General features: G+C 34.0%; 1 protein-coding gene across 3 annotated transcripts in view; it reads left to right on the forward strand.

The window, feature by feature from the left end:
* The window catches only part of AHI1 (Abelson helper integration site 1), a 204,428-nt gene that overhangs the window by 99,622 nt on the left and 88,028 nt on the right, over positions 1–16,778 (forward strand). For all 3 annotated transcript variants that reach the window (XM_008065442.1, XM_021716221.1, XM_008065440.1), the window contains exon 20: positions 1,148–1,268. In XM_008065442.1, coding sequence (XP_008063633.1) covers positions 1,148–1,268 — 121 coding nt within the window. The remainder of the gene's footprint in view (positions 1–1,147; positions 1,269–16,778) is intronic.

The following is a 16,778-nucleotide window of genomic DNA, read 5'->3' on the forward strand; positions in this document are numbered from 1 at the left end:
CCAGGCGGGTCTCGAACCCGCGGGCTCAGGCAGTCCACTCACCTCAGCCTCCCAAAGGCACGGGATTACAGGCTGAGCCGCCGAGCCCAGCTAAAAGGGAGTTTTTAAATGGTAGTACAACAGAAATCATCTGTGTAGTTTTGATTATTTAAACAAAAAAGAGAAAGCTATTTTCATATACTAATAAGCATTATAATAAATGTTATAAATTATAATTTATCATTTCATTAGTTCATAGAACATTTTTGCAGTGAATTAGAAAATCAGACATTTCAGTTTTTAAAAAATATATCACATTTTATTATGCTTCTTGAAAGTAATAAAAAGATATAATCAATGATTGATTAATAATGAACCAAAGACTAGATTTTTTTCTGAGATTAATTCTAATTTACAAGATAAATTTACTAATAAACATTTCAAACTGTTTTAGTGATCTGCTCTTTATTTTTCTACAAGAGTTGTAGGTAAAATGTTGCACTTATTATGCATTTCATTTCTGTGAGACCATTGTACTCAAACAATCATAATAGATTTTATGTTATAAAACATTGTATTTACTTAGAGAATTTTTGCTTGATTATTATTTTAATGCTGTTTTTAAACAGTGCCTTAAGAATTAGGTGTTTTGATGCAATGGAAACTATTTCACATGGCAAGTTTAGGTTACAGCTGTGGTATCTGTGTCACCATGTTGTACATAAACAAGAGTAGTACAGGTGTTTTCTGTGTAGTCTCTGAAAAGGAAATACCTGCTATTTCACTAAAATGCTAGAGAAATGTGAATGTGAAACATTTTAACTCTTCCTTAATTGAAGATAGTCAAGGAGTCATTTTTATTTTTTGCATTTCTTTGCATAACTAAGGACCACTCTATTTTAATTTATTATTAATGTCAATTCCATGATAAACTTTAGTAAGGCTGATTTATTTTCATATAGTTATGCTTTCATTACCATTGTACTTTTTCCTTGATGAAAACTATTCTCTTTTGTAAACTTTACAAACTAACCATATAAATCATTACCACTCCTTTTGACCTACCATATGTCCTGGTTTGTATTGTAAGCAAATATTTCTCATCCAGTTTTGCATCAGTAACCCAGGAAATTACGTTGTAGTTTCTGATTTGCTTTTCCTATTACAGGTCAACAAAAATCTCTCGTTTACTTCACCACCAGCAGCCTCCTCACAACAGTCTAAGTTAAAACAGTCAAACATGCTGACCACTCAAGAGATTCTACATCAGTTTGGTTTCACTCAGACCGGTGAGCCCCTTTCTTACTTTGACTATTCTTTTAAATGTTCAGATGATATTTTTATTTAATGAATATCACTTTTCTTAATAAATAAAACTTATAGCACTGCAGTGGTCAGTTTTCACATGTGATGAATTTTATTCTGTCATCTCTTTTTTCCTTAAAATTGCCAATGTTGTTTCAAAAGGAAATTTGGATTTGGTAACTTTAACAGTAGATACTCTGAACCTATGTTCTGTTGAATAGACAATAACTTAAAAGTAGCAAAACATATGAGTTTTAAACCTATATAATATTACATCTGATTCAGTTTCCCAATTGAATAAGTTTCCCTTATTCAAACTGTAGTCTCTGAAAAGGACTTACTCAATTGGGAAACTGAATCAGATTTAATATTATATAGATTTAAAACTCATAATAATCCCTTTTTATTACTCACTTCAAGCCAAGGTAAAACACACTTTGGCAGAAATAGATTACAACCTTCAGTATATCACATCCCTTTAAAGGACAAAATAATAAAGTATACAAGAACGCTAGTTACAAAAATCTACATGAGTCACTGAATTGAAATGACCAATATGGGTGTTTAAGCTAATGTATTAAATGAATTTGGATACGATTTTCAAAGGATATCAAATAAAAATCCAAATGAGAAATGTTTATTGGGGATATTAGAAGATTACTTTTTCTATTTGTTAGCTATATGTTTTTGACAGTATTTTTTCTTTTATGGAATTCTTTTAGAAAGGAAAGAAAGTGAAAAATAGCAAAACAATTATCTTTGACAAAGATTATAAAAACAAGAAACTTGAACTTGAAAATATAATAATTTACTTAGAAATTTGGGGACAATATCACTTTTTTACCTAAAAAGTATTTGGAATTGATACGTGCAAATCATTTTAATGTTGCTGTATAAGTTAAATATTATAGTGAGAAAATACTTGGATTCACAACTCATGTTCAGTCTTGGCTTAGTCTTTTATTATCCTTATTACCTGAAAACCTTAGACTCTTCTTCTGAAAACTAGAAGTGATGTTTATATTATATATCGTTGAAGTTCAAATGACAGAGCATATATGAAAATACTTTGTAAGCATGGGTGCTATATGACTATAGCATATTTAAACATGTTGAATATGTGTAGGCTAGCTTTGAAAATACTTTGCATTCTGATTTCAAATCACTATAATAATTAACAATTTTCTCAAACCTTAAAAATTTTTAATTTCTAGTGTTCCAGATATCTGCCAGAAATTGAAGCAATAGTGTTGGCCATTATAATTTCCAATGGAGGGTGCTACCCTTTTCGACTTAATCTTTGTACCCTAAATAGATACTTGGTTTACCTTCAGATTTTGTCATTTTGATAACTAGGAGGGAGGAAACCTCTCTCCACCACTCTCTTTCTACCATTTGTCTGCTGAGGTCTAAAATTCTTCTGGGAACATGCCTTTTATTCCACATTTCAGGGTTAAAGGCTTAGAAGATAAATATCTGGTGGAGTTGACATATTGGTTAAAATTCACTTAAGTGGTTTCTTATGTCTGTCAATGAGGTGTAGACATAATTTTTGTTAGTTTTTTATAACAAGAAAGAGCAGAGAGGATAGATAGGAAGGCCTTTGAAATGGGAAGAAGGATTACCATTGAAACAGGTGAAGAATAAAAGGAAAGCTGGATGTGTTAAAGGCAAGCTTCCTAAATAGTTATATGTAGGATTGATTCCAGTGTGATGATGATATTTCATCTCTAGTCAAATCAGCAGACTCTGCAGAGAAATTTTATTCTGTGATATTTTGTCTGAATCTAGATCCCATTCAACCTTCTCAAAAGTTCTTCCTGTAGAACTGAATCTTAAAATGTGGACTATTCAACAATAAAATCAACCACAGTTATGGGTGGGTAGGGAAGAGAAATGAGCAGGAAGTGCTTACTCTGGGCAGTGGGGGAGTTGAATCATCTTCTTTGCATGTTTCTACTTGAAGGACAGTATATTTCATTTTTTGTACTTACATATTTTCAAAGCATTTGCCTACATTAAATATAATTTGTATTAGGATATGTCAAATCAAGCAAAATTTTATATATATATTTATTTATATATGTATATATAGATTTTTTTAAATCAAAGTTTCATGCTGTAACCCGGGCTGGAGTGCAGTGGCATGCTCACAGCTACCGCATTCTCGACCTCTACTGGTCTCAGATGATCCTTCTGCCAAGTAACTGGAATGACAAGTGCACGCCACCAAGCCCAGCTAATTTTTTACAATTACTGTACAGATGAGGTCTCACAAAGTTGCCTAGGCTCGTCTCAAACCCCTGGGCTCAGTCAGTCCTCTCACTTCCACCTCCCAAACTGCTAGAATTACAGGCGTGAACCACCACACCCAGCTAAATCAAACAAAAAAATATTAATATAATTTTATTCCTGCAATCGTCACATCGTCTTTATTAATTGTAAACTTGGAGTTTGAGGGCGGGGGTAACATGGTTTTTAACAACAATCAATAGCTTCTGTCTTCTCCAAGTTTTGTATTCTCTGCTGAACCCTATAAACCTATATTAAACTTGATAGCCAACCATTTAATCTAATGTTTTACTATATCCTGTTTTCTTTGATAGTCAAGATAATTTATTTAAACAAAGTATACACTTATATTCCCTTAGACAGCTCTTAAAATTGAGAATTATTTTTCTAGTTAAATTTTTTATTGTTTTCAAGATTTTGGTATTTCTTAAAGTTTTACATTTTTATAAAGAAATACAAAACTTTTTAGGAACTATAACAAATGTAAAATAATTTCACCAGAGATGCTATGATATCCTTATATAACCTATTGTAGAAGGTAGATTACATCTAAACTGGAAGCATGATGGTTCTTATATTTCAAAGAACAAAAACATTTTGGCAAAAATTGGTAATTAGAGTGACTCTCAGTAAACACAACTGATGGTAAAAGGGAATTTCCATTTTAAGAAAGGTAGAATGAGCTTCAAATAATTTTGTTATTCATCAGAGTTGGCAGTGCTTTCTGTTAGTATTATTTAACGAACTTTAAACAATTAATTGAAAAAGAATGTTTGATAGAATTCTTTTTTCAATACAAAATTTCAATATTTCAGTTGAGGTGATGGGATAGGTGAAAGGAATTAGTTCACTATCATAGATAAAGATTATCTATAGAATTAAATGATTTTTCTATGGACAAATGTCCTTAAATGTACTTCTTAATACTAAAAAGAATTTTAAATGTTTTTATTATGCAGTTGTTAAAAGCAAGAATGTGTGTTCCAAACAGTCACTTTTCTGCATTCAACACTTGTGTATTATGGTGGAAAAAGCATTAGACTTGGGGTCAGACAGCCGGAAGAGCTGGGCCTGACCTGTAATTCTGCCACTTGCTAGCTGTTTTGTTAGGTGGTTGACTTTATCTCTTCAGAAAAATGTCTCTACATTTTCTACTTTATAGAATTGCCAGGATCAAAAAATACTTTTTTTTTTTTTGAGTTGGAGTCTCAATCGGTCGCCCAGACTGGAGTGCAGTGGCCGCTTCCGGCCACCGCAGCCTCGACCTGCTGGGCTCCGGCTATCCTTCTGCCTCAGCCTTCCAAGTAGCCGGAATTACAGGCATACACTACCATGCCCAGCTGATTTTTTTGATTTATTGTAGAGATGAGGTCTCGCTGCCCAGGCGGGTCTCGAACCCACGGGCTCAGGCAATCCACTCACCTCAGCCTCCCAAAGGCGCGGGATTACAGGCTGAGCCACCGAGCCCGGCTAATACTTTTAATATTTTGCAACTCATAAAATATTGTGAAAATAAACAGCATGGGATTATGGGAGATTTTTTAGTTGGTTTTTTTTTTTTTCCTAGTTTGCTGTTATGCAGTTTGCATTGTGGTTAAAAGAGTGGAAGAAATCTTATTTTAACATGATTTAATAAAATGTGTTAAGTGATGATTATAGGAAAAAGAACATGTCAAAGAGACAAATAATGGCTATACAATTTTAGAAGCATGCCAAAAAAGACATTAAGATGAAGTAATTTTAAGAGGCAAATTGTCAAACATCTCAAACTTGAACCCATTTAACTTTCAGAACTTTAGCTTTTCATGTGAGTACCAACTATAACCCATCTTTGGCATGTAATAAGATAACATTGAAACCTTAAAGTAATTAAAATCAAAGTAACAGGCCAAAATCTGTATAAGGGCATGAGTTGGGTTGGGGGACAAGTCTTTGTTCCATAGGTGGTGAAGTAGAACAGTCAACAACAGAATTCCATTTGCTAGCCTCTGTTTCTCTTAGGATTTGACCATTTCCAAGAACATAATCTGAAAAGGCATAAAAAATTTTGAGGTACTTCATATAATTCCATTTTGCAACCTACAGTTTTTCCTCTCTTAAGAAAATGCTTTGCTACAGTAGATAGCATCAAAATAGGAGGAAGTGTTTTGTTTGTTCTACCAGAAATGTTTTGTTACATTTGTTTATTGAAGCAAATGATATACGGCGAAATTAACTTCAAATTAGGAATTAACACCGAATTTTTAATTCTGTCCTTGTCACTCAGCAAGTGACTTAGTTCAACTACTGAACTGCTTGCAGTAGGCCAAACGATATGTTTGCTGCTGGTTGTTCAGATTAAAAATTACAAACCCTGCCTTCAGGGAGTCAGCATGTTTTTTTGTTTTTAGAAGCAGACGGTTACAATGCAGTGTGATGAATTCTTTCACATTGGTAAATGCTATAAAATGATAAAAATGGTTTTTAAAAATGTGAATGTGTGAAGGAGGAGCCTAACTCAGACTTATGGGTCTTGGAGTAAATTAAAGAATTTAAAGACTTAGTGATTCTGAACTGAGTTTTAAAAGAATCAATTCCCCTTAAAAAGAGAGGGCTGTGGGGCTGTAGAGCAGAGGAGTGAGAACTGCTTATGAAGTTTTTTGTTTATAAAATGGAGGTTCTGTTGCCTGATTTTTCTGCTTTTAAAAAAGGCTATTATAGTACTCTAATGCACTGACAAGCACCATGAAGTGAATTTTTAAGTGACTAAGCACCCAAATGTAGATTATTGCTATTATCTTTAATATCTCTAGCATTAATTTGGTAATGGTACCTTAGTTTAAAAAAATAATAATAATTGTGATAAAAACGAAGACAACAGGTTGAAAACATACAGAGGGTGCATACACACACACACACACACACACATACACACACACACACACAATTTTAAGAAAGGAAAAAACTGTTGAAATTGTAATACTCAATATATACCAATAACAAAATGTTATTGGTATATGTTTGACTTGTACAAATATAAGAGGTGCTCAGAGTGGTTACATCAGCATCTAGACACTTCTGATTTCAGCGAACTACTGCAGGACTTTTGCTGGGTGAGGCCTCCCAGGTCTTCCTTTATGCACATCACACACAGTACCATACATCTCAAACTTATCATGAAAGTGTGCAGTTGTTAGGTGTGTTGGAGGTCCTATTTCATGCTCATGCCTCCATTGTCATACTTCCACAATATTCTCGAATTTCAAATACCATTTCAAAATGATCTTGTACTCCTGGAATGCCAGCCATGCTTCTGCCATTTTCTTTGTCCTGCCTATTGCATGGTGATGCTAGCATTCATTTGGCTAATGCCATCTTTTGAGCAAATGTCATACTACACATTGCTACCATAATTCAATTCAACTTCAAAAAAAGTAGATAACATCGCTTAAAATGTATGTACATTTTTTTTGCACCCCCAGTATATAAGTCGGAGAGCTGGTCAAACTTGCTTAATTATCTTAGTTCTGTTATCCATCTAATGTATCAAGGACCAAGAATTGCTTCTAAAACTAATGTTGATCATTCCATATTCTTCCTGTAACCACCGATCAGCACAAAAATCCTGGGGGGTGTGACAGTTTTCATATGTGGATTTTTCTATTGATCACATGGATTTTTTTCTTTCACATGACTGTTATGTTCGCCTTTTGCAAATCTTCCTTTGTTAGGATTTTTATTGTTAGAATTGGATTCTCTAAAATTGATGTTTAATCGGTACATTAGCAGAATAAGGTGCCATTTTCATATCCAATATCAGTATTATACTAAGTAATTCTCCAGTGATCTGTTATTAGTTAAGTGTTAAAACTTAGCCCCACTTGCAATAAAAGCCCCTGTATCCTGAATAATAATTGTCGTTTGAATTAAAGTGTTTCTAAATATGTTGATTATTTATTTATTTATTTATTTTGAGTTGGAGTCTCACTCTGTCGCCCGGACTGGAGTGCAGTGGCTGCTCCTGGCCACCCAGCCTCGACCTGATGGGCTCTGGCGATCCTTCCGCCTCAGCCTTCGAAGTAGCTGGAACTACAGGCGTGCACTACCACGCCCGGCTAATTTTTTGATTCATTGTAGAGATGAGGTCTCGCCAAGTTGCCCAGGCGGATCTCGAACCCGTGGGCTCAGGCAATCCACTCACCTCAGCCTCCCAAGGCACGGAATTATAGGCCGAGCCACCGAACCCGACTTATGTTGATAATTTAAAGTATATTCTACATATTTGTCATTTCCTAATTATTTTTATCAATTCTAGTGAATACTAATATGCTTAATTAATGGCTTTTCATGTGCAGAGATATGTAGTTAGTATTAATGTCCCCATTTAGGTATTAAATTTCTCCTTTACTCTCTGGGGCAGAATATGAATGCAAACTTTTCTCATTTAAATTACCAGATTGAAATGAGCTTGAATTTGCCCACTGTTTTCTAGCCATTTACAAGTTTGTAAGATGCTATTCTATATGGCATTCATATGGTTCCAACCTTATAATTTTGACTTTTGCCCCCATCTGATAAAAATAGAAAACTTACTTTAAGTTATTATTTTTTCAGTCACACTTATTTGTATGTTGGGGTATTTCTTTTGTTTAAGAACCTTCTAAATTTAGTTGTCAAAGAATACTGCTTTTGCCCAGTGGATTGATTTTTTAAAGTGAAATAATTATGTTAACAAGCAAGCAATGGAAAACCATAAGCTCTAGGAAATAAAAAGGAGATGTTATTGATTTAATGAATATGAAAACTATATAATTTAATCCTATCATGGCCAAAGTATGAGGTAGAATATTTAATTTATGTTTTATGGATATCTGTTGTTTACCTTTTCTAAAGCTTTTCAGTAGATATATTAACTTTTTCATTTGTCTTTTGTATTTTGAAGATTTATAGAAGTTATTTGCATACAGAATATTTTTTTAAAAGATCAAATGTAAAATTTTTAAGAGGTTAGACCGTCTTGAACAGAGCTATTGTGTATGACTCTGAAATATGGCTTTGAAGTATACACCCTATTTTCAGAAAAGGCACTCAGCCTCAAATTTATGTGGCAAGATATGTAATCAATTATTGTCATATAAGTAACAAAAGTAATCATTGCCGAAAATGAACTTGGATCTCCTGAAAGAAACTTCTATATTTTAATCTTTTGTCTCATTTCTGATGAAAACTATCATTCTTTCAAGTGGAAACTGTGGACTCCATCTTTGACTCCTTCTCTCTTCTTTCTAACTAGTCTGTCACAGAGTTCTCTCTCTTTTTTTTTTTTCTAGATCGCTTATCATTCACCAATTATCCTTTTCTTCTCTAGGGTCTCTTCCTGTCCTGTTTGGTTATTTTGTTTTGTTTTTTAGTATTGATGTTTGTGGATATCGTTTAATAAGTCTTGCCTAGATTCTGTTCCCTGGATTGAGGTTTTCTCTGTGTTCAGTTTTTCAAGAAAATCTGTTTGTGTATCCTTTGTTTTTCTTTCACGCCAATAGCTTTTCCTTATATACCCGCTGATCCTTGGTGTCTATTTTTAATAATGAAAAACAGGGTACAAATATAGTTTCTCTCTTCTGTTGTGTCAGTGGCTCTATATGCTCATGATTTTTTTCATCTAAGCAGAAACTCTAATGAGAACTTTGTAAATGTGGCTAGGAAAAATTCACTAGCAACTTGTATTTAGGGCAAACAGGCAAAATGAATGGGTCCACCTGGCATGCTGTCATGCAAATTGCCAAAATGAGAACTGAGACAACATATCCACTCGAAGAAACCTTCACTCTTCCCAAATGATTTGCTCAATATTAGTTTTAGAGACAGTTTTACTGAATTTCTTTTTGCCCTGTTATTAATGCTGGCATACATGGTTTACATATGAACCTTTAGTTATTTCTCCTGGGTTTCATTTCATTTTTCCTCCAACCAAATTCGCTGATTCTGAACTAACAGGTTTCATAGTCAGATAGTTTCTATGTCTACTACAGCACCCCCAATAATATCAAAAAGATGTTTCTAATCATATTTCATCTTATGTAAATGTATTAAAATCTCTAATCTCTTCGGGCTCCCCAGTGACTTTCACATTGCTAATTCCAGTGGCTAATTCTTTATTCTTATCTTACTTGACCTGTCGGCAGCACTTGACATATTTGATCACTTCTGAATACATGGTTTCTGGGACACCACACTCGCTTGGTTTTTCTCTTATCTCAGTAGCCACTCCTCTTCATCCTCCTTTGCTGGTTCTTCCGCTTTTCTTCCATGTCTTATTAGATTGTTTCTTCAGTTTGTCCCTCTTTTATTCTGTATATATGCTCACTTCTTTGGTGATCTTATGGCTTTAAATAAAACCCATATGCCAGTGATTCACAAATGTTGACCTTCAGCCCAGTCTTCTTTTCTGAACTCCAGATGTACGCAGTCCAGGATGATAGTCTCTAGCCTCATGTAGCTATTGAGTGCGTGAAATGTGGCTAGTATGCTTAGGAACTAAGAGTGTGTGAAATGTGGCTAGTAGGAACTAAATTTTAAATATTATTTCATTTTAATTACATTTTAAAACCACATGTGGCCAGTAGATGTATAATGGGACAGTGCAGATTTATAAAATCCACTTCTGTGTAAATCATTATCTGACCCTAGGCAAATATAAAGAATAAATTATCAGTTTTTAAAAAATTAAATATAAATAATACGTTTAATAATAAAACCTCAATGGATATAATATTGATGATTTTATGGCTTTTCATCATTATGATTTTGAAGATATAATTTATAAACAATATTGATTGGCTTGAATAGGGACTTTCACTTTTCTTATTTAAGTCAGTGAATGCGATTCTGCTGTCATTTAGGCAAGAGACACTTGAATTTAGATCCAGGTTTTGTTACTTAGGCTATGACCTTGAGCAAGTTATTATTTCATCTTAGTGACTTGTCATTAGAAAATAGAAGATAGGAAAGTGTTTACTACAAGTGAAAACTTTAAATACAAAATTTGTTTGGCTTACAGTGCAATAGGAGTTATAGCTGTATCTTCATGACCATATTCAGAACTACTTTAATCATTGAACCTTATTGTTTTAAATTTATCAAACTTCCCATGATATTATAGAAGGAAAAGTTTTAGGAATAAACTTAGTGAATGTCTTATGTTAAAATACATATTCCTCTGGTACATACGTATTATTTCACACTATTTCTTTTAGGCATACTTATTAAAACATTCCCATGACAAAAGTTTTTATTATATAATTCTAAAGTAAAGACTTTAAAGGTATCAACTACCTTATCAGAACATTATTAATGCCATGGTGAATCTAATGAATGCTTTGTTATTTACTGCTGTGCCTCTAGGGTAAAGGAAACTGTCAGTAATCAATTTTCTCAAAGCTGAGGATTAAAGGAAGAATTACAGCAACTTCATATGGCTGCAACAGGCAAGATGAGAGGCTTGGTTATAAAAATAGCTAAATTATTTTGACCATTCAAAACTTTATTGTTTATTTTTATGCTTTGAGAATGTGACTGTATTAATATATTTTATTAGCCATAAATGCATTTTACAATTTCTGTAATTTCAAACTGAAATTAACAGTTTTTAAATTTTTTAAATAATTAGGCATACAAAATAATACAATCATAGAGTATATTTTCAAATATATAGATTTAAAAGTAGATTTTCTTACAACTTTTTTCAAATAAAACAATACGTGCCATTGAGGAAATTGAGTATTCCATAATTTTAAGCCCTTCTTCAATTGCTGGATATTGTGATTCTTAGTTTTTCAGTGTTATAAATAGTGGATATATATTTATATATACAAAATATTGACCACATTTCTGATAATGAAAAATATTTTAATTCAAGTTTAAAATGAAAGCTCAAGTTTTTTCATATTAATTATATGTGCATATTTTCACACATTTTTCATCAGTGTCCATTTCAGCCATTATACACTATGATTCTGTAGAAAGTGATCAATTTTGTAGAAAAGAATAATAATTTTTTATTTACTAATTGGGCTTAGGTTGGGCACATCTAGAACTAAGCAAGCAGATCTTCATGAAATACCATCTGTATCATTAAAATAACAAATTATTTTCTTTATAAATACCTGTACCGCAAAGTAACTTTTTAAAAAATTAAATCTGCAACAAGAAAGCTCTTAGTTTTTGAATATTTTAGTTTGTATTACTGAAAGTTCTAGAAATTTAGAGGAAACAGGCTATCTAAATTAAGTTCTCATTTACTCTTACTTGCTTAAGTTGTAATCTGCTAAAACTATACTGAGCTTAACCCTAAGGTTTCCCTGAGAGAAGTTAAGTGCATACTTTTGCATTTTGTGGTTTAGTCAGTTTGGTCTAGATTGTAAACAGTCTATATCACAAAAATTACTGGTAATGTTTTCTGGTAATGACTGCTCATCACTTATTGAAAATGTTAACTAACATTGGAAATTAGGTTTAGAACCAGACCTTCTGGTAATAATAGAAACCTTCAGATAATGTTGATTTATATTTTCTAGAATTTTAAATGCACATTTTTTAAGAAACTTTTTCCTTGACTGAAAAGTGAATGAAAAATGTAAAGAGTCACTCTTTGTGTTGTTCTTAGTCAGCAACTTGCCTGTAATTCTGAGAGCAGAGTTGATGAGAAATATGGAAACTGACAAATGACTAAATGGAGTGACTGGTCATTTTTAAAAATAATTTAAAAGATTTTTGTATTATAAATGATTAATAAGTAAAAAGTGGAACATTGTTCTAATTTCAGACAATTTGCCTTTTTTTTCAACTTTCTTCTCTAAAAAGCATTCAACTTTAATTTCATGAGGAGTAAAAATTGAGACTGATTTTTGACTAATTGCTATCCTTTTTTTTAAATCAAAACCAGAAATACTATATTTTCTTTTTTTTTTTTTTTCTTTTTTTTTGAATTGGAGTCTCACTCTGTCGCCCAGACTGGAGTGCAATGGCCACTCCCGGCCACCGCAGCCTTGACCTTCTGGGCTCCGGTGATCCTTCCGCCTCAGCCTTCCAAGGAGCTGGAACTACAGGCGCCTGCTACCACGCCCGGCTAATTTTTTATTTATTGTAGAGGTGACGTCTCGCCAAGTTGCCCAGTTGGGTCTCGAACCCGCGGGCTCAGGCAATCCACTCACCTTGGCTTCCCAAAGTGCTGGGATTACAGGCTGAGCCACCAAGCCCGGCTATATTTTCAATAAAGTATTCTAATGCACATCTTTACAATAAAAGAACTAAAAAAAAAAGTATCCCAATGAAAACTGTTATTCAGTTTAAAAAATAAAAACCTTTTTATATGTTCACAAATTAATTTATTCAGTTCACCAAGCAGCGTTTGTGGTGAACCTAATATGTGACAGGGACCCTGCCAAGCATTGGGAGAAATGGAAGATGAAAGCCCTCGGAGTTCTTCCCACCCAGATGGGGAATCCAGCTGGCAAAGAAATAGTTATAATATAATAGTGGCGAGTTTGACAGGAGATGCATATAAAACACTGGAAGTGGCTGGGTGCGGTGGCTCGCACTTGTAATCCCAGCACTTTGGGAGGCTGAGGTGGGAGGATCACTTGAGCCCAGGAATTCAAGGCTGCAGTGAGCTGTGATCTCACCACTGTACCCCAGCCTCAGTGACAGAGTAAAATACTCTAAAATAAGTAAGTAAATACATAAATAAAATGCTGTGGAAGCACAGAAAAAAGAATAAATCTACCTAAATGTATTGTCCGTATAATATCCACTTAGTTGCATGGCCCTGTTTAGAATCTGTACTGTCTATGCAATATAAAGAACAGTATCTCTAGGAATTCTCTAAATAATAGCTTAGAATCAGGAATCTGGGATTTGTTGCTGGTCTTTTACAAGATTAATATGTCACAAGTCATATAATGACCTTAACTAGCATGGCACTTCCTTCAAATCAGCCTTCCAGGGATTATAGTAGTCTAAGAATAAGTGAGTGAATATTTATAAAGGACTCCAATTTACTTTATATTAATGTCTATGTGTGGATATATGGATGTGTTCGTATGCATACATGTTTAGTGTATATACTTGCCATTAAAAAAAAAAGAATTGAGTCTTTTGCAGCTCATTGCTTTGTGAAAAGTAGGAAGTGAGCAGGTTTTTTATTCTGGCCAACTCAGAATCAGCAAAACTTGTTTTTTGGAAGAGTCCTCTTGTTTTCCTTTTTTTTTTGGTAGTGAAATTATAACACTTGATATTTAATGTCATCTCCATCTTTTTAATCTGATTTTAAAGTGAAGATTTAACAAAGAATTGAAAGAAACACTTTAAAAACTAATGTAAAAGGTAGTATAACAGGCAAATGAATGTGCTTCTTAATATTCGCTGACCTATTACAGAGAAGAAATTAGTAGCATAATAAGCATATTTTTAAAAAATGACTTCTTTTCTCTTTAGTATGGAAAACTTCTTCTAAGTCATCATGCATTTGTTCAGAGTTTAAATTTATAATTTCTTCCCAGAATTTAAAATACATCTTTTATGACGGACCTGAGAAAATGGATTCACACCATCCCACGTTCTCAGTACCATACCAGTAAAATAGACAAAAAAGTTTTCCATCATTAAATCCTTTCTTGTTTTAACTTTGTCCTTTTTTTCTCTTTTGGATTTTGGTTTTATTTTAATTATGAAGGATGTTTAATTCCTGCACATGCAGGTGCTGGGAATGCATGATCATTCATAATTCAGTAAGTACCCAGCGAGTACTTACTTTGTCCCATGAACTGTTAGGTGCTCTGAATGTATAGACAAACAAAATGGATAGCAATACGTATCCTTATGTAGCATACTTTCTAGTAGAGAATGACAGATGCTAAGCAAATACAGTCTAGTTATTCATCAGTATCCATGAGAGACTGGATCTGGGACCCCCTCCATGTCCCCTCTCCCCCGGGGATACCAAGATCCCCAGATATTCCAATTTATGATATAAAATGGCATAGTATTTGCATATAGTCTATGCACACCCTCCTATATACTTAAAATCATCTCTAATTATAGTACCTAATACAATTTAAATGTTGTGGAAGTGTGTACATGTTATAATGTATTGTTTAGGAAATAATGACAAGAAAACTGTGTACATGCTCAGTACAGATACATTTTTTCCTAATATTTTCAGTCAATAGTTGATTGAATCCATGGATGCAGAACTCATGGACACAGAAGGCTGACTGTAAATAAAAATAGAATAAATAACAAATAAGGCAGTGAAGGGGAATAGAGTCATCTGAGGAGTGAGGTTCTGTTACTGTTTAAATAGAGTGGTCAAGGAAAGTTTCACCAAGAAGCTGACAATTAAGCAAATTTTTTAAGAAGAAAGAGAACAAGCCACACTATCTGGGCAAATAGCATCCCTAACCAAGATCCTGAAGCCATAATGTACTTGGTATGCATTTTGAACTGCAAAGAGGTCAGTGTAGTTAGATTGGTGGGAATGAGGGGGAAGGTAGAAGACATAAGGCCAGAGAGGTAGCGGGGGGGCAGATTGTACAGAATCTTATAGCAATGAAGTGCAGAACACAGCCCCATCCCTAGCACTGCCAGCGTTCACCGGAGACATGTTTTTAAAAGAATAGGTAATGAGATTATGAATTGTTTGATATTTACTAGAAGATAAATGAGCAAAATGTACTGGAGAATGCAGATGAAGCAATGACAAATTCTGCACTGGAGGAGAGAATACAGCCTGATAGAAAAGACAGTATTTGAGCTAATTGTTATGAGACAATTAAGACTAACAATCATAAAAGGTGTTAGGGCATTTCAGCTAGAAAGGCTAGTTAAAAACTGATTTTAATAAATGAGGTGGAAGAACAGGGCAGAAGTAAGAAAGAGGAATTGTTAAATCATTAACATGGAGATTTGGAATGTGATTGGTAAAAATAGAGATGTAAGCCCGGCTCGGTGGCTCAGCCTGTAATCCCACGTCTTTGGGAGGCCGAGGTGAGTGGATTGCCTGAGCCCGCGGGTTCGAGACCCACCTGGGCAGTGAGACCTCATCTCTACAATAAATCAAAAAATCAGCCGGACGTGGTAGCGCATGCCTGTAATTCCGGCTACTCGGAAGACTGAGGTGGAAGGATCGCCGGAGCCCAGCAGGCGAGGCTGCAGTGGCCGGGAGCGGCCACTGCACTCCAGTCTGGGTGACCGTGTGAGACCCCAACTCAAAAAAAAAAAAAAAATAGAGATTTAAGATTTGAGGGTGCCTGAGACTTCTAATTTAGGTGAATGAGTGGATGGCAATCTATAAAATAAGAACATACAGGAATATTGGCAGAATAGTAATGAACTGTATTTTGGATGAGTTTGGAATGCTTAGAAGACATCTGAAACAAGAAATCTAGTAGCTTGTTCATTCATTTGAACCTCATTTGTTAAACGTCCTACTATGAGTCAAGCCCTGTGCTAGGAGCTGTACTGTATATTTTGGAACATAGGCTTGGAGTATAAGTATAGATCAAGGAGTCATTGACATATGCCTGGCATTTGAATCTACAGGAATTAATGGAATAAGGCGGAAGAGGTTATTGAGTGAAAAGAAAGCAATAAACTAAGAACTATTAAAGATGACTATGAAGTGCATAACTTGGATGTTTGCTACCCAGAAAGACTAAGGAAAACCTGAGGAAACAGGAAAATACAGGAAGCTTCTTTTGAAGTTGTAGGTCATTGAAAAAACATTCACTGAAATAACAAATCTGAATAAAAAGGAAATATCTAAATTATAATATGGTACCCTTATCCTTTTTGTATTTATACTTTTGATATTCAAGTTACTATAACATTATTGTTGAAATAATTAGTATTAGTGTTAAAGACAGATATTAAATTATATTTTAAGAGTTGAACACGCAGAATAAAAATATTTTGGCCTTGCCAATATAATAAATATGCGGCAGAGCTTATTAGAAGCATACCTTACTGGTAACCCTCTCAGGTCCCCTTCCACTCTGGGAGCTTTTCTGTCCTCTCAGTAAATCCTGCTTTAAAAAAAAAAAAAAGCATATCTTACTGTCTTCAGATCAGATAAATCAGAGTATGTTACAAATAATGTGATTTGAATAGACTTCAATCTCCTATTAGAGTCTATGGAGGAAGCTTAACAAATACTAAAAATGGTTTAC

Source organism: Carlito syrichta, unplaced genomic scaffold (genome assembly GCF_000164805.1).
Source record: "Carlito syrichta isolate Samal-C Ts95f unplaced genomic scaffold, Tarsius_syrichta-2.0.1 Scaffold308352, whole genome shotgun sequence".
Classification (NCBI taxonomy): domain Eukaryota; kingdom Metazoa; phylum Chordata; class Mammalia; order Primates; family Tarsiidae; genus Carlito; species Carlito syrichta.